General features: G+C 36.9%; 2 protein-coding genes across 2 annotated transcripts in view; one reads left to right on the forward strand and one right to left on the reverse strand.

The window, feature by feature from the left end:
- The first annotated feature begins 1326 nt into the window (after positions 1-1326).
- LOC122302643 (leucine-rich repeat extensin-like protein 4) lies at positions 1327-1794 on the forward strand. Its single transcript, XM_043114012.1, has one exon. The coding sequence runs from the start codon at positions 1327-1329 to the stop codon at positions 1792-1794; it is 468 nt and encodes a 155-aa protein (XP_042969946.1).
- Positions 1795-3267: 1473 nt separating this feature from the next.
- Positions 3268-18990, reverse strand: part of LOC122302872 (protease Do-like 7) — a 39370-nt gene continuing 23647 nt past the window's right edge. Inside the window, exons 8-24 of the mRNA XM_043114320.1 lie at positions 17378-17443; positions 17230-17286; positions 17021-17086; positions 16327-16434; positions 14821-14901; positions 11520-11569; positions 10492-10657; positions 9757-10266; positions 8402-8584; positions 7881-7983; positions 7438-7608; positions 7276-7355; positions 6969-7196; positions 5413-5628; positions 5056-5213; positions 4590-4701; positions 3268-3796 (exon numbers count right to left, since the gene is read on the reverse strand). Of these exons, the coding sequence (XP_042970254.1) occupies positions 3620-3796; positions 4590-4701; positions 5056-5213; positions 5413-5628; positions 6969-7196; positions 7276-7355; positions 7438-7608; positions 7881-7983; positions 8402-8584; positions 9757-10266; positions 10492-10657; positions 11520-11569; positions 14821-14901; positions 16327-16434; positions 17021-17086; positions 17230-17286; positions 17378-17443 (2532 nt within the window). The 3' untranslated portion in view covers positions 3268-3619. The remainder of the gene's footprint in view (positions 3797-4589; positions 4702-5055; positions 5214-5412; positions 5629-6968; positions 7197-7275; positions 7356-7437; positions 7609-7880; positions 7984-8401; positions 8585-9756; positions 10267-10491; positions 10658-11519; positions 11570-14820; positions 14902-16326; positions 16435-17020; positions 17087-17229; positions 17287-17377; positions 17444-18990) is intronic.

Raw genomic sequence — 18990 nt, forward strand, 5'->3', positions numbered from 1 at the left:
AGAGAGAGAGAGAGAGAGAGAGATCTAACACGTACGAGGACCACAAACAAAAAGTGCTCCACTACGTCCTCTAGTATTCGTAGTTGATCGATCATGCAATTATAAGATGCTCGATCGAGCTATATATATATATATATATATATATTTATAAGTAGAAGATGATTATATAAATCTATTACAGTACTGTGATATTGGGCGATGGAGCATTACATTATTGAAAGCCAAAGTGGAAGAATAATGCCAGAGTTACACTTTATGCAAAGTGCAACATTCATCTCTAGTTGGTGGTGAGACCCATGCGTAAGCAAATTTTAATTGAAGGTTCCTTAATTTATAATATATATTATGGTGCAAAAGTAGTTCAATTCTGATATGTTTCTTCAATTTCTTCATTGATAATTAATTAGCTGGATGAATCAGTCACCGATCTTTCTGCGTCCTAGTCTTGTAACAAAGGAGTAACGAAGCTAATCATTGAAAAACATTAATAGATCATTATAATATCCATCGTTCTTATAAGGTCATCATTTTTGGGGATCGATGGTCTATTTCCCTACTTACTTAGCTCTTTCATCATGTTAATTTTGTCATAAAATATCTCCACCATCTTAGTTCATAGACATTAAAACGCATAATATATATATATTCTTACTTTAAGGTATATATTCTTTCTGAGACAGTAAAACAAAAAGATATTGGTACCACATATGGCAAGGAACATATGCCTATTGTCTCATCAACTAAAGAGGCTCATTAAAGGCAGTCTGGCCGCCTTACCAAAGCTAGCTAGGAAGAAATCAAGATGGAAAAGACATATTCTAGGTAATTATCTTTCTGGTAAGGGCTGTTGATAATCTTTTTGTGCAACTTGTAGTAACATGTACTTTCTTATACAATATATATTACCCTTTTTCTTAGCTCTATTAACCCTCGAAAATGCAGCATGTCTATCGACACATGCAAAGGTCCCCCAACATTTACAACAGCCACATGCAATTCGCTTTCAAAGCCATTGCATCCCCCTTTAAACAGGCTCATTATAACAAGTCCCTCTCAGCACTCACCTATGCATTTTTGCACAAAACTAAAATTAATAGTGTGGTAATAACAAGACCCTTTGGCGTTGAACTTCCCCATGCACCAAACGTAAGCCATATTGTCATATACACCGATTAAGCTAGGCCTCAGTTCTCACATCCAGTAGCTCTCCTTTTCTCTTCATGTAATCTCCCTCTCTGGCTCGACTCTCTCTCTCTCTGTGATCAACCCGTCTGCATCCATAAACAAACGAAAAATCAGTCACGCGCGCGTCCTTTTCCCCGGGAAATGATATCACCAACACATTGCTCGAGCCCTCAGAAACTTCTCATGCTGCTGCCTTTTCTGTTCATGTCATTTTCGTTAGCAATGAGTACTACCTTTCCACAGAAGTTGGACCAAACATCGGTGCCTCAGGAAGCAAATGCTGAAATAAAGTGCGGAACATGCCCTTGCGTGAACCCCTGTGCCCAGCCGCAGATGCCTGTGCCACCACCATCACCTCCGCCGCCGCCGCCGGCACCTCCAAAGAATCCTTCCACACCGTATTGCACTACTCAGGCACAGCCACTACCACCACCGCCACCAAGATTCATTTATGTCACAGGTGTACCGGGGAATTTGTACGAGACTGATCCATATAATACTTGGGTGTATTACTCGGGTGCTGGACAGAACGTGATTGGGATCAGGTTGCTGCTTTTGGTTGTTTGTGGAATTTTAGAAGTACTGATAGTGATCGGGTGGCAGATGTAGAGCATGACGCTCTGTCAAATAATTCGTCGGGTTGGAGACGGATCATGATCAATTAGTTACATTCTTAGCTTTTATCTCATTAATGCTTTAACATGAGCTATATATTCTGGTTTTAATTCCTATATATGCTATATATTCATGTACTTGTCTCTTCTCTAACATATAATTGGTGGTCCATTATGGAGATTGAAATGAGCTTAATCTTTTTTATTTTGCCTGCGGAACAAATGTTTGACTTCCAGTTTTATTAACAATAAAAGCAAATGGTATCTTTCTATAGAATATATAGAACATATAGACTCTGCATTAGGGGGGCACATTAAAAGATGATTATAAGATAAAAGGATGCTTTTCTAGTTACACTTGGGTGACTAAAAATGATCAGAAAGGCGAGTGCTTGAATTCCGAGTGAGACAGAAAATGCAGAGTGGATGCTTTTATTTCTAAGTGTAGTCTCATTTTAGTTATTACAGTTATACGTTGTTGCTTGGTCAGAAGTACTGTAGATTTTATGGAATCAGTGATGCTCGCCAGTTAGAATTTTATGAAGCTTGAAAGTCAGTCAGTCTCTGGGACTCACCGAGCTATATATGCAGTAGTGTCACAGTTTGAGGATGCAACGTATGTACATTCATCGATATAAAACCGACGGGCCAGTTGCTTCCTCAGCCCTTACGAGTGCGTCATGTTGTACTTTCTCGTTATTTATATCGACATGACAGATTTCTGCAAAAATCGATCCGTCCTTATCAAATTAAAATCTCATTCACTTACAACACCATCGTGGCAGTTTCTAGCTGTCAGTGACTACTCACCGCTGACTCCCACATGAAGAGTAGTAAACGAAGCTCTGTACGTCCAAACCTGCTTGATTCAGGCTCAGAGTATCACAAAATGCCCAAGTAGCTCTATAAAATTCTCTAACATTGATGCAAAAGTTTGCAATTGGCCAAAATGGGAAAAGCTTTGTAGCAAAAGAATGTAGGAATATATACACACATATACATCTATATATAAAGTTATGGCCACGACTTACCGTTGGTTGTAAGTACAACTAATTCCGTGGCTTTTAAGTGATAAGTTATTAACATCAGTAATTTGTTGACTGTCACTTATCACATCTACCACTTATCTAAAAACCGATTTAAGGTTATGTAAGTAGTAGTAACATTGGACATACTGTAGAGGTTGCGTTTACTGGTTTTAAAATGTTTTTTGGGGTTCTAGCAGCAATTCTTGCCACCTCTAGAGTCCAGAGAGAGAGAGAGAGAGAGAGAGAGAGAGAGAGAGAGAGAGAGTTGAAGCCCATTAAATACAAAGCCGATGCCCATTCCTAAAGCATCCCCTCAAAAATTAATATGCAGGAGAAACATTTGCTCGCTTGGGGATGGGAAATTTGAGATGCAAAATGTATCTATATAAATAAGATATACAGCTTAAAAAAAGGCATTCATGCATCCACGACAGCCAAAATAAATCTTTCCAATACATGGAAATAAAAAAGTGCGGGAGAGTATTTATTTCCTTTTTCATCTAATAATTCACTTGTATGAATATTTTCAGCGTTACAATGAAACCTTACATACACTGCTTCAATATATTTTAAATTAGCTGTCTTCCAATCCCCACTTCTCAATCCTCTAAACAAAATGCCCGTCGAAACCCAAGAAATCCGGACATTTCCCATGATAACTTTGTCCAAACTGAAGCTCCAATTCGTGTCAGAACTAACAATTCCAGGTAAGGATACTTCTTTTATGCTTTTAAGGTGCTATTTCCCCAAGGAGAAAGTGTCAGGAGTCTAGTCCGATTCCGCGTGTTTCTTTCATACGTTAGCGCAGCCCAATGCCTTGATCGTCTTTCGGCTCCATATTGATGTGTCAGGATCAAATCTCACCTCCCATGTAGGCCAGTAGTGCAAATCCTGCTTCAACGTTAGCACTCGAGGCTTCCCATTCAGGTGGACTGTCTTCACGCGGACAAACTCCCCATGTTCTATTTCCTGAATTAATGTTTAGAGTTGCATCATGAAACTAGCCAAAAGTAAATTGAAATTGCATACCATGCCTCTGTTTGACCACGCACATACAGCTGACCAGGCGCTTGCTTAAGTTGGAAGCAAAAACAAGTATATCGTGATTGATAATTCACGTGCGCAGAAAATAGCATCTTATAAAGGAACATATTCTATATGAAAAATATAAAAGTAATAATGCAGCCATATGGATAAGTCATGGGTTTAATCAATTTACATGAATAATAACCGTGGCATCTCCCACTAATATCATGGAAGTCAATGCATCTTGCACCGACACAATTGTCCGTTTGGTGTTCTTGTTGGTCTTGCAAACGATTGAGTTAGTTCATATAGCCACAAGATACTAACGATCTTGGAGGCCCTGAAGTCAAAGTGAGGCTTAAGAAAGTGTTAAAAAATCCACATTATGTTAAAATTAGTTTATCATTTTTTTTTTAAAAAAAAAAAAAAAAGAGAGAGAAACCTCTAAAGAAATGCTTTTATTTCCTTTTGTTCTTCATGTTTGGCATTTAATACTCAGCATGTAGCTTCCCCTGAAACCGGAAAACCATGTCATAACGTTTTCCAATTGGCTAGCAAAATCTAATAATCTAAATGGAAAAAAGAAAAGAAAAGAAGCAAAAGAAAATGGCGAGTTAAAGGGGTAGGAGATCCTTGTTGAATTTTCAAGTCACAAACGCATCCCAGTTCATATTATTGTGTGCACATGTACGCATGTACAAAGAGAGAGGAGGAAGAAGAGAGGTAGCAGATATACCTTTGTCACATTAACAAAAGCGTCCAAATCAGGGGTCGGTTTTCCATTAACTTCTAGTATCCACTGAAGTGCATATAGACCATACCTATGCACTGGACTGCCATGGCACCACCTGGTAAATTTGACAAATTGCCAGACAATAAGTTGAAACTTTGGAATGGCAAGCACTGAAGTTTTATTAGAAATGTAAAAAGAGTAGGGAGGCAATACGCTAGGATTGGACTGGGCTCGAGTCAACAGTGTAAAAAGCACAATTGAAGTTGATGTTTGGTGCATATTATCATTCCCCACCCAAATTTTGTGGGTACAATTTCCCTCAACATCCATAAACTAGCAGTTTAAAAACATTTGGCCGTGCAATTGTTTGTGAAAATGGTGCTAATGGACAGGTATTGCACTTAGGTTTCTGTTACCTCCATGTAAAGAAAAAAAGAACAGGATATATGGTAACGGTTGAATTTCATACCTTGCCACATACACACCATGACCTTCTTCAGGAAGAAATCCAAGAGCACGTACCGCTGGATGAGGATCCTGAACAATGCACCCACACCAATTTATCACACGAGTTGTGCCATTCCCATCCCTAACATCTGTCCCCACAAGAATCTCAATTTCACGTCCCTGGCAAACCGTGCAGATCAAAGTATGAGCAAGGATTCATTCACTAGAGCTCTCTTATATAAAAAAAAAACTTTTAATGCACAAGAATATGGAAGCAGATGAATAAACTGAGGCAGGCCTTTCTTCAATCCCTTCTCCGAAAAGAAAATATTAAAAAGAAAAAAAATGAAAATCTACATGGGAGATATTATTTGCTCACCTGCCGGAGAATGGTCATGTTAAGCTTCTGATCATTGTTATCATATTTGTCTAATGCTTGGCAAGCATTTTCTATGTCACGGAAACATGTAACAGGCTCTTTGTTGATTGCCAAGACCATGTCTCCTTGCTCCAATAAATTTTCAGCTTTTGATCCAGCCAAACAACCCTTCACACGTAAAACCTGCCGTCTGATTGGATCTTTCTTGACAAGAGCCTACAGGAAAGCTCACCAATTACTGAGTTTAAAACCATGATATTTGTATTACAACAATATCATCCAAGAAGCACAGCAAATAAAGGCACCAAAGCAAGATTATATAGATAAACTTATCATAACTACTTGCACGCCATTCCATTATCTAAACCTGGAAAAATAGTTGATGTCTAGGCAAAACCACTATTGGTGAAAATAATGGGGGAACTCAAGCACAGACAACAACTAGAGCCTAGGCACAAACCGCATGCGTAAATTTTTTAAAAATATAATGTACAATAAAAAATAGTAAAAAGTAAATAAATAAAATTTTAAAAGGTAAGAGATATTAGTATCTTTAGCCTAGTAACTCAGTTTGTTGGAGAATTATCCAGCATGACAAAAAATTCAACATAGCATTTTATATAATTCTTGTGTTTAAAAGAATATGCATAACCATGATATTTGACAGCCAAAATCAATAAAAAAGTTGAGTTAAAATATATGCACAAGGTAACAACCAAAAAAGCATGGAATTGTAGGTATTGATTTCTATGATAAAACAGGCAGTAAAATGCCATCTTAAAGTATACAATCCTAGGTATTGTCCCCAAATAAATTGTTCAGACAAACATTAATAGTTAAATATGATACATAATATTTAAAAAAAAAAAAAACTATAAAAGCGTGCTTTTTGAGCTTTAAGCTGAATAGAAAAAGTGCCAAGCGAAGTGCTTTGACCTTGATGCTTCATGCTTAAGCATGCATGCTTTTACCAAAACTAGGCATAACATTACACTTCAGTTAGTAAGGTTCTTTAAAACAGATCATCTAAATGCACTTGTAAGGCATGGGCATATTGATAGGACAGCAAGAGCTATTTATTTTTCATCCTCAGATCTGTATATGTTCTTTATTCATGCTCTCATTCCAGTTCTGAAAGGCCTCCACAGACACCACAAAGTTGAATTTTAAAATAGTCCGACTCTAAAAGTAAAGCAGGGAAAACAACACACGTAAAGAAAGTCCTTGTTGAAATCTCCAAAACTTAAAGAGAGACTTCGTTTTCTATCACCAAGTTCCATCATACAGGCTATTTCCTCTCTGCATCTTTCAGGAACCACAATATTATATCAATATCAGAATTCTTTATTTTGATAAGTATATCAATATCAGAATTCTCTAGCCATTAAAGATAGCATAAGCAATACAAACTCAAAATAAAAACAGATACAAAGAAACAAAGCCACTTTCTTCATCATGAAAATAATTAATGTCTCGAGGCTTATTCAAGAGACCAATGCATTTATATTGAAAGGGGAAAATGAAACAATAAACATTTTGTTAGGAAGAATACGTACTTGCACCCAATCGTCGTTGAGTCCAAAACTCCGGGCCTTTGATAGCAATGTAGGATAAAGTTCAACCTCTAAAATTCTAACAAGCGGCATTGGCCTTTTGACACCATTTATGAGAAGAGGTGTCCCTTTTGCGCCAGATATGATTTTGTCAAGGACTTGGCTGATTGCATATATTGGAATACCCCTGACAAATTGATGATCCTCAGACGTATTGCAACCAAATTTCAGCTGCAATCAAGAATATATGTATCAGAGCTATGCTATAATAAGGCATGAGGCATATCAGAAGCGATATAAAAATGGAAACCTGGGTTGAAAAGCTTCCCCAGATAGCTTGGACCCTTCCATGCTCATCAGTTAACACCCCCGAAAATGAACTTCCAAAATCTGACAACAGAAGACATCATATATGTGTCAAACTAAACATCTGGACAAGCAAGATCTACTTAACAACAGCAAGTGCAGTTACCAGTATCAAGCTCAATGACTTCCATATTGGTTGCCCTGTATCGTGGACAATCAGCTGAGCCAATGTTCAACGCAGCGCAGGGATTGGTCACAATGGATTTTCTGGATGTTGCTTGTAGGCTTCTACTTAACCCCACGAGATAAACCGAGTCACCACGACGTAATGCAGGCTCTGTCTCATAGGGTAAATAAATAAATAATATATATATAAATCCTTCTTAAAATGCCTCTTCTGGGTAAAAGAGTCAATCCAGGAATAACAAAATTAAAATATGATTCGCAGATGTGAAAGAAGACCAGATATATGCAATATGCCTACTAGAATATGACTAGTTATGCAAGGTGTGAGACAGCAAAATTAGACTAATGGAATATGGAATCTGAAAAAGTAAAATTAAATCAACAAAAAGTAGTTTAAGAACTAATGCGAAAAGTCAAAGCTACCAGGAAGTAACTCAGCAGCACGAACTGAGGCACCATTAGCTCCCAAAGCAGAGGGGTCATATGCAACAAGAGCATAATTGTGAACAGGATGGAGAAAAACCACCTATAAATAAAAGTGGGCAACTTAAGCTGAATAATAGACAATGCTTTCTGACATCTATTGACATTAAGGGCTCGTTTGGACACTTGGAATAACTCATAATTATGTGAATAGTAGTGAAATAGTTTGTGAATAGTAGTGAAGTGGTTTGAATTAAGATGTTTTATTGGGTTTTGGAAAAGGAGAAAAAAAGTAGAATAAAAATATTATAAAGTTGAAAAATAAAAATATTTTTGTTTTGAAGTTTAAAAAAGTATTGATTTTTGTGTTTTGTTTTGAAGTTTGTAAAAGTTGTAATGATTAAATGAAAAAGTTAGATATTTGAAATTGAAAAGTGTTCTGTATTTAAATGATGTTTGGGAAGGAAGTTTTGAGAATTTCTCATCTCATTACATTATCCAAATGTACCCTAAAAACTTACCTCCCCAGGAATTTCAATTGGAAAAGCAGCAAAGGACAGCATCACGTCAGAAGCAGATATTGCAACTGTGTTCTTGTCAACCACCACAAGTCCCATGCTTTGAGAATGATAAATGATGACACCAGTACCAAAAAAATGTTGTGAATGGACACCATCAAGCATACACGATGGTGGCACATGGACCTGCAAGTATAAGGACCATCTTGCTAACAAAATCTAAGCTCTGGAAACAAACAGTTCCGTAAAAATATAGCAATAAGCCCTCCATGCCAACTTATTGGCATCACCACCTTAACATATATGATATATTTGTACACAAACAAAAAGTAAAACCATGGGGAAATGACTGTGAACCAAATATAGCAACAACATTGATATAAGATGGAAAAGAGGCTTCAAAACCAAGAAATAAGGAAAACATAAGCCTAGTACTACAGATTTCTGAGATATGATCCAAATACTGACGAACCACATTCCTTGATGCAACCAATTAAACAAACCACACAAATAAAGATAAGGATTGATAATTATATTTATGGAAAACACATTCCCTGTATGCATGCCCAGTATTTGCAAATCCCATGGGATTCAAACCTGTCGACTGTTACCCACAACAGTGCATGTTGGTGGTAAAGGGTTTTTTTTTTTTTTTTTTTGGGGGGGGGGGGGGGGGGGGGGGGGGGGGGGGGGGTTGGGGGGGGAGGGGGAGGGGGGAGGGGGTGGGTGCACAAGATGTGTCATTTGCCCAGGGGCCGCAGGCTCCCTGAATTGGAGGGGCCACAAGAGGTGGCCTTAAGCCAAAAAAGTGCGTAGTCAATAGCATGTTGGGCAGTATGCATAACAACATTATAAACATAAATATTCACATGAAAGGTGGTCCCCTTACTAGAAAATTATGGATAGCTATCATAATGAACCACATTGACACGCTCATACAACTTAACAAGGAACATACTCCAAAACAAAGTTCAAAGGGTATGTGGTGGGAATTATGAGCAAGGTTGGAGGGTAAAGCATGAAAACCTTTGATATCTGATATGATAAAAATAAAACAAGACGTACGACAAACTAGTTGGGCAAAAGCCCGCCTGGACAGTCAACTATACACAGTTGATAAAGACAATTAGATCATTTGTTTTCACAAATCATCTCATCTCTCATCTCATCTAATCAATACAACTTTCCCAAACTCCTACACAAAATACAATAAACAATTCAGTTTTTTCAAATCTCAAAACAAAAATAATATTAGAAAATAATATTCTAACAAGATTTTATTCAACTTTCACCTTTCATCTCATCTCATCTAACCTGATCTGTGTAAACTAACGAGGCCATATTTCAAAGAAAATTACCTCAAACATTACAAGAGTCGGCTCTATCACTCGTTCAGAAAATGAAGCATTGGCTGTTGTTGCTGTTGCACCTTGAAAATCTCTTAAAATAGCATTTTGCACAGTATTAGGATCCTCCAACTTCACTTCTCTTGTTTCATGCAAGGAATAATCGGAAACAACATTTCCATCAGCAGACAAATCCTCTTCAACTCGTCGTTTCTTTGTCCCAGTAGAGTCATCCCGAGGTTGTGCATAATCAGAAGCATCTTCACAATTTGTTTCCATGCTAGTAACACTATCAGTCAACTCCTGGTTGTTACTTTGATGTAAATGGTCCATGCAGTTAGCTCCACCACTCAGTGAAAAGGCCTGGACTCCCAGACCCCCGACATCATTGAGACCAGTGGATAGAAGATGAGAGTCAGGTTGAAAAGCAGGCTTTGCAGTCCACAGACCAGTACTATCATCACGGGTGTATATCTGTGGAGGGGCATACCATTCATGGCGATCGACTGTGACAAGTACAGACTGCAGCCACAAAAAAGGGGTCAGAAGAAACTAGAAATGAAGAAAAGGGGGAGGATACAGGCTGCAGACCCACACAAGTTTAATGAACCGATAGGCATCAGCAGGTCCATAACATGACTAAACTAAACCAAAAAGAGATATCAATGGTAAGTACCAGTTCACCATGCTGATAAAATACGATGTGATCCACTAGTAACCCTTATCCAAGTTATTCAAATCACATACCTTCCTGCGGTGACGATCCATGTAACTTATATACTCCAATGGCACCCGAACACCCCTGGAAAGCTTGAATAGAACTGCAATTAGTTCCTCAAGACATGATATTTCTTCACCAGCAAATTTCTTAATGATGGCATGACGAGGAACTCCTGCTCGAAAGAGCATATATCTGGAATATAAATCAATACTCCCTTATGTTAAGAAGGCATATAGTGTCAAAGTACAAATAGCAAACACAAATCAAACCCAACTGATTGAATTTCATGCAAAAAAGGCATATAGCATGAAGTTAACCTTGGCCAATGTGGCAGGGACTTTGGGACAATGATACCAAATTAAAAACCTGCTTGTACAGTGGGACAGGAGGTAAAAGGTATTATAACTGGTTTCTCATCACATAAGGCTTAGATGGTCTCCAAATGTGTGCCAGATGTTGCTGGAGTATCAAATAAAAAATGTTACAAAAAATGGGGAGAGTTTAATTTGTGCTGTGAGACCGCTTCAGCTGAAAGTCATAGGCTCAGGAAATTTTGAGAATTGCGAGAACTCTGGGGAAACAGTTACTTATCTAATTCTGCATTGTCCAGTTGCTGAAGATTTTGTCCCTAGCGTTCTCTTAGTTTGGAGACTATAAATGAGATGGTTTCAAGCTTTTTGGTTGTTGGAAAGGAAAGCATGGACAACATAATAGTTTTAATATTTGGTTGGTTTTTCCAATATGCCATATGTGAACTACTAGGAACCCAATAGTTGGGCTCTTGAGGGTTAGAGCGCTCAGTTTTATCACTTAAATATACGATTTGAGAGGATTGTATGATGGGGTGTGTGCTCTTTATAGTGCTTTTTTCTTTTAACTTCTTTCTTTCTTTCTTTCTTTCTTTTTTTACTTTTATTATTCACTTATTACTTGAATTTCAGGCTGTAAATTCCTAAAGAATTTTCTTGTACAATATTATCTCATTTTAGCAATAAAATTTTTGTTCCCATATAAAAAAGTGTAAGAACTTCATATTAAATCTAATAAAACTTACCCTGGTTCCGTAACATATACAAGACCACAATGGAAACGGAAATTTCTGGCCTGCATTAAGTCAACTAGAAGAGTTACAATGTCTGCTATAGTAATTAGAGTTGCATAAGATAAGTAACTAGCCAAAAACGACATTTACTACACTACAATTTAACACATCTAGATTCAAAAAGTCTGGATTCACATTAATTAGAGGTCAGATTAAAAAAAGAGAGACTAGAAAACTAGAAAGAAAGTGTCCAGTAAAAGAAGAAACTGATGTAACATGCGAAGCCTCATTGGTTCATTCTTGAAAAATTCAAGCTAATAGCTGATTTTTTTTTTTTTTTATATATAATTTTTTATTGTTATCCTCAAACAATTGTTTTTTTTTCATGGCACCGGGCGTCCAGGAACAGTGTCATAATTAATCCCGGGGGTGCACAGGCCCTCGGCAAGGATTTCCCGCAAGTGTAACTCGGGTAATTCTAGGGGAAAATCCCCTAATCCGATGGCCCCTAGAGATTGTTAACACTCAAGGGGATTTGAATCCATAAACAAAATTTTATTGATCATAAAATAGACAAAGGCCCAAGTATAAGGGACATATGCAAGAGCATTGCCTATGCATGCTAGTTTACTGAAATAGCTTATTAAAAAGTAGTAAAAAACCTCTGCACAATATGGTCACATGCAACCATACAAATGAATGTTCCCATAGAAAGTGATAGGTTTAAGATGTCACATGAATAAAGAGAATGTCAATCTGAATGAAGACCAAAGCACAATACAGTAAGAAGATACATATATATTGCTTTAGAAAAAGCATGGAAGCAAACTAATATAAGAATAGAGTTAAGTCAACAGGTATGGTATTTTGGCATTTCCAAGGGAAGACTCTTCCTCCTCCCACTTCCCCTTCCCCTTCAAAATCGTGTATCAAGTAATCTATGGGAACTCAAAGGATATAATTGAATTCAGGATGTTTGAATCTACAACTCATCCCAAGATCTGCTGTGATGTACCTTGATGGGTACTTCTTGCCCAAATAATTAATTAATACCAGAAATGATACAAAATTCAGATAAGAAATGCTCTTCATCAGAACTTTGCACAACAAATGAGGCTTCACCAATGCAATTGTGATTGGCTGCTCTCCTACTTCCACATCTAGATCACTTTACTTGAGATGAAAAGTAAAGATGCAACATTATTTCTAGGCTTTGTAGCCACATGGCACCTCTACATTCTAATGGAGGATGTCCAAGCTCAACTGTGTGGATGTGCGGAGCTTAAGGGCATGTTTGGACACTACGAGAATTCTCACAGTTCTCAAAATTAGGGGTGTAATTGGTCCAGTCCGGTCAGTCCAAAAGGGGTTTTTGGACCAGACTAATACTTTTGGTCCACCCATTTTCCACCCCAGGACCGGACCAATTACACCTATAGACCGGACCAGACTGTTATCTATTGGGTCCGGTTGCCCCTTCGGTCCATTTCAGTCTAGGCCAGTACAATATGGGCCACTTTTTGTTAAAGGCCCAACTTACCTTCTAATGTGTATTTCAGCCTAACATACAAAAAAGCCCAAAGTTTTTCCAGTTTTGAATATCAACTATTTAACTTGATTTGTACATTTTGTTCTTGAAAATAGCCTAAAGAAAAGTTAGATCTCGTATGGGAACCCATCTCATCTCATCTCCTTTCTAAATATCACTCAAATACAAATACTTTTTAATTTCAAATCAACTTTTTCATCTCATCATTATCTAATCATTACAAATTTTTCAAATTTCCAAAAAAAACACAAAAAATAATTCAACTTTATCAAATTCCAAAACAAAAATAATTTTGAAAAATTATATTCTAACAATATTTTAACTTTATAATATTTTTGTTCAAGTTTCTCTCTTTCCTTCTCCAAAACCCAATAAAACATCTTAACTTAAACCACTTAACTACTATTCAGAAATCCATTCACCACTATTCACATATTTCTCATTTCATCTTATCTCATTCCCCAAATGCTATCCATGATAATTAGCAATCATCATAATAAAGTTAAAAACAAATAATAGAGAAAGATATTGAAAAAAATGGGATATCATCCAAACTTCAAATAAAAGTAAAAAATATGGAAGGAAAGAAAAAAATATACATAAAAATTATCCATATCTATCCATGAAGGCTAGCAAGCATTGTAATATAAATAAAAACAACAAATTGAAAAAAAAAATGTAATATCATCCAAACTCCAAATAAATAAATATGGTTAGATGAAACTTACATAATTAACTTATACAACTACTATATAAAATAATATTTTAAAAAACTATATATAGTATTTGGTCGGTCCGGTCCGGGGTGAAAAAACCACCCCCCACGACCAGGCCAAAAACCGAAACCCTAAAATTATTTGAACCGAAACCGACCAGTATAACTATCGGTCTGGTCTAGGTGAAAAAAAACACCCCGCGGCCAGACCGAAAACCTAAACCCTTATATATGAACTGAAAATGACCAACATCATTATTGGTCCGGTCCAAAAAACCTGACCGGTAAACTTACAGCCCTGCTCAAAATTCTTGAAACTTCTTAAAATTTGATTTCCAAACATCACTCAAACACAACAATTTTCAATTTCAAATTTTCAACTTTTCAACTTTTTCATCTAATCATTACTTAATTACTATTTAAACACAAAAATCAATACAACTTTTACAAACTTAAAAAATATATATTAAAATTAATATTTAAACAATTTTTTAAATTAATATTTAAACAATTTTTTAAATTTATAATATTTTTATTCAACTTTTTTTCTCTCATTTCTTAAAACCTAATAAAACATCTTCGTTCAAATTATTTCATTACTATTCGCAAAATTTTGAGATGTTCCAAGTGTCCAAACGTTCCCTAAGTTTATGTCATTCGTTAACAAAGACCCAAAATGAATATAATAATAATAATAGTAATAGTTTTTTGTGACATGGAACCCCACCATGATAGCACCCTTCAAACCCACCCACATATGACGCCACCCATCCATATACATCATCATCCACCATAACTGCATATTTGATAATACAGGGGAACTCCTAGAGTGACAGAACCCAAGATGTTAACGCCTACAACTCATCCCAAACCCACCCTTTGATCAGTAGGTTGTAGCTTGCCTTTCCAACAACATGCAATGCATGTAATGCACAACCAATCATGGTCAAACAGAAGCAACGATGGAGAGCACAATAGCAGTAAACAAAATGGAAATTAAAAAGTTGCCAATCTTAAGAATCAGGCAATACATGCTGAGTCCAGCCTACCTGTTGGTAAGAAAGAGGGTGAATCACTGCTCCACTTACTTCTAAGAAGTGATCAGGAGTTATTGAATGTAAATCCTGCACCTGAAATATAAATTGGTGATATTAAATCTTGCACCTGATATATATATTGAAGATTTTAAATATTGCAATAATTAGTTAAAGTAAAATCAAAAGCTAATAGAAAGAATCCAAGTATAACCAAGTAGTCAATACAAATCAAACAAACCTTAACAAAAATTTTTAGCATGCAGTTGAATCTGAGAGCATTTAGGGGTGTCCATGGATTGGGTGGTCTAAGAGCCAGCCCACACCAACCAAAACCTCCCAAGGCTCATACCTGAGGTTTAGGCCCCTAAGGAACAGTTGGGCGATTTTTCTTCACCCAAGCTTGACCTCTAATGAATTGGATATAACACCCCAGTCCTACATTGGGAACAGATCCACATAGAGTGGGTAAGTTATAAAAGTAGTCATGGGTGCCAAGTCCCACATTGGTTACTCACAAGATGAAATTGGTCTTTATAAGTGGTCCTACTGAAACTTCAGATTGATTAGTCATTTTGGGTTATCACACAAATGTAGCTAGTGCTTTCTCTGGATTGTTACATAACATTTGTAATGAATTTAACCAAATCCAAGGAAATCCCAAGTCATATCAGGGTTATACTTCAAAATGATTAGTCATAACATTGCTTCATCAACCATCTATATTATAAAACTTTCCATGCAACCAAGACAAGCTTTTTAACGTAAGTGAACATAAGGTGGTCCAAGATAAAACTTAACAAAATATAATTTATGTAGGTTTTCTTAAAGTATTACCTCAAGGAGATTCTTACATCATCTAATTAGTTCAATATTGATGGAGCTCATTTGCAAATATTTTTCTAAGATCTAGAGCTGATATTGGATAGACGTTGCAAAGCACATTCATATTACTATGACTGGGAATTCAATTTAGAGTTGCAGAAGGACAAACTAAAAGTTTTCCCCCCCTCCTTGTTTATTTCAAAGTGCCAAGGTTCACTTTTAAGCCCTTGCTCAAGGATCTAAACCCCACTTCTGAATGTTTCCAAGTGACTAAATCTTGGGTTGTATTTGATAAAATTGGTCCTTGGGCAAAAGATTTCGGTCCATAGTTTCTACTGTCAACCTCCACTGGTATCTTCTCCACGCCACTGTAGCCATTCAACTATAAACAACTCTTCAATTGTCACTTACCACAGCTTTTCTGGGTGTTCACTGTAAGATCTCCAACCCCTACGATATGGGTTCAATACTTTCATAGCCATGCAGAAAATGGATCTTGCGAAGATGTTAAACCATCCCAGCATTCAGAAAATGGTTTTGAATCAACTCTCATGAGAATCTAGTTCATTATTTTCTTGCAACAAGCTAAATTCCAGAAGACCTGGCATATACGTCTCTCTGGAGAAAGTAAAAGGCAGTAGCCAAGAATTGCTTGAACATTGGCAAGACAAAACATCAAGCAACAGTAACTCTTACCACCAAATTGACAGTCAATGATGTGCCACCCCTCTCAGTTTGTAATTCAATGTTCTGGTTGACACTGTCATCAAGTAAAGTCTCCAACTTCAGGAATTGAGTAATTACCTGCATTAAAATTTCCATTCATAAAAGCAACACATGCAAGTAGTAGCTCAACTAGTAGAAAGCATTGGCTAGATTATTCTTGGTAAAAATTAAGACAATGATTATTGGAAGTCATTTTTACAATTTGTTCTGTAGTAGATAATGCCCAAATGATATTGCACAACTCCACCCTCAGATTGTTGCCCAGTACGTGTGGCTTAATTCCAAAGTACAAATAAAGCAATCAAAGGATGTCGAGAATGAAATGGCAACAGTTTTCAGCGACCATACTCCCAGGAAACAGTAAACTGTCCCATCCCCTTACCCCCAACAGAAAAAAAAATTATAAAAAAAAATGATATTTAATATTCTACCTATACACCCAGCACAGGAAAAAAATAAAATCCCTAGAGACATCATGTTTCTGAAAATCATGTTCTCCAGTGAGAAATGCTTCCAGAAGGGTTTTAGGGTATTACAATAATGGTACTCGTTTCATAATTACGATGTAGCTGAAGCCCAACAACAACAGTGAAAATAGAAGTCATACAATAATAGTATCTGAAATATATCAATGAAATCAGGAGTAATTCAAAGCATAACTTACTTCCCCATTCACACGAACAAGCACGTCTCCTGGCTCCAAATGCTTATGAGCAGGGCCACCAGGCACCTAAAACAAGTTAAGGACCACACAAGCCGTAAAAATCAACATAATGTTACCTTCGATATAATAAGAAAATTAACATACAATATAACATTTAAAACACAAACGTACTCTCTTTTGTAGGTAAAACATTGCATGATTGTACTTACCACAGAGTCAACAACAAGCATTCCAGTTTCCCCTAGTGGAGATGCATGACGTACTATCTAAACAAGTCAGAAGCACAGTGTTGAGGAACCCCAATCTTATAAAAACAATCATCACTGTCAACAACATGTAAGGAAGGGAACTAAAGACCTGCTCTGTTTCACTCTGTAGACCAAGGCGGCGTGTCTCGTCAAATCCTTTATGGAGAAAAGTTGCCTATATCAAGGGTTACCAAAACCAAATCAAAGAACAATAATTTTTTTTTATATATAAGTAAAAGGAAAAATAACAATAAATCCTCATTCCACACGATATATATTCCATTTACTTGTTCCCAAATAAGAAAATTAAATCAGTAATCACAAGCGAGAGAGTGCACAAAAATTCAGAGTCCCCAACTCCATTCGCCCCTCCCCAGAAAAATTAAAGAAAAGTGAAAAATAAGAAAACAAAGAACAATCTTTTTTTTTTTTAAATTAAGAAAAGATTTTATTAATCCACGTAATTAGGCAAGGCCTAAGTACACAATAAGTATATAAGATAAGCCTAATTACAAGCTAAGCGCTGCGAAAAGCAGCATAAAAGTCATTAAAACTCGTTCCATTCAATAAAATAGATTATGTCCAAAGCAACAATGTATGGAAAAAAAAGTCTTTAAACCATTCAAATGAGCACTCCCTATCCTCAAAACAACAATCATTCTCTCGTTCTGTGTGCACTACATTAAGCATAGAGGCACCATCTTCCAAACAACCACGATCTGACGATTGCCCCGGATTCCTCTCTAACGTGACAATAAATCTATCACCCTCCTAGGCATTACCCATGCAATACCGAGCCTGATTTCATCCTATAAAGTCTTAACTACTTCACAATGAAGAAGGAGGTGATCCACTGATTCACTATTGTGCTTGTACATGAAGCACCAGTCTATTATGTAGAGGTCATGCTTTCTCAGCTTATCAATAGTCAATATTTTCCCATGAGATGCCAGCCAACCAAATAAAGCAACCTTGAGGGGAGCATTACGCCTCCAAATGCACTTCCATGGGAAGGTATTGGAAGAGTTGGTCAACAATACCTTGTAGTAGGATCTAACTGAGAATTTCTTGTTCATAAAGAGATGGGAAAGCATTCTTCGGAGCAACATCACCACACCAACGATCGTGCCAAAATCTGATTTGCACGCCCCTACCCACCTCAAATCTGCAATTAACAAAATAAATCTTCCCAGCCATTACGAATAAATTTCCGAACACCCACGCCAAAAGCCCCTTTTACTTCATTAGAGCACCATCCTCACCAAATGCTCCCGTACTTAACGTCGATAACGTTCCTCAAAAGAGCATCCCTTCTAGATGATACTGTCATAACCATTTTCCTAGAAGGCCTTATTAAAGGTTCTCAATTTTCTAACCCCCAATCCGCCACAAGAGAAAGGTGTGTAGACTTCATCCCACTTAATCAAATGGAATTTTTTTACGTCCGCTAAACCTCCCCATAAGAAATCCCAATAAATCTTCTCCAGTCTATTCGCCACCCCTGCAGGCAAAGGAAATCAAGATAGAAAGTATGTTGGGATTGGATAACGTGCTCTTGATTAATGTGATTCTGCTGGCTTTAGACAAGTAAATTCTCTTCCAACCCACCAATTTACATTTGATATTCTCAACAATCCCATCCCACATTGCCTTGGATTTATGAGGGGCCCCCAAAGGAAGTCCAAGATACTTCATGGGCAAGAATGACATCTTGCAGCCCAA

Source organism: Carya illinoinensis, chromosome 3, assembly GCF_018687715.1.
Source record: "Carya illinoinensis cultivar Pawnee chromosome 3, C.illinoinensisPawnee_v1, whole genome shotgun sequence".
In the NCBI taxonomy this organism is placed as follows: domain Eukaryota; kingdom Viridiplantae; phylum Streptophyta; class Magnoliopsida; order Fagales; family Juglandaceae; genus Carya; species Carya illinoinensis.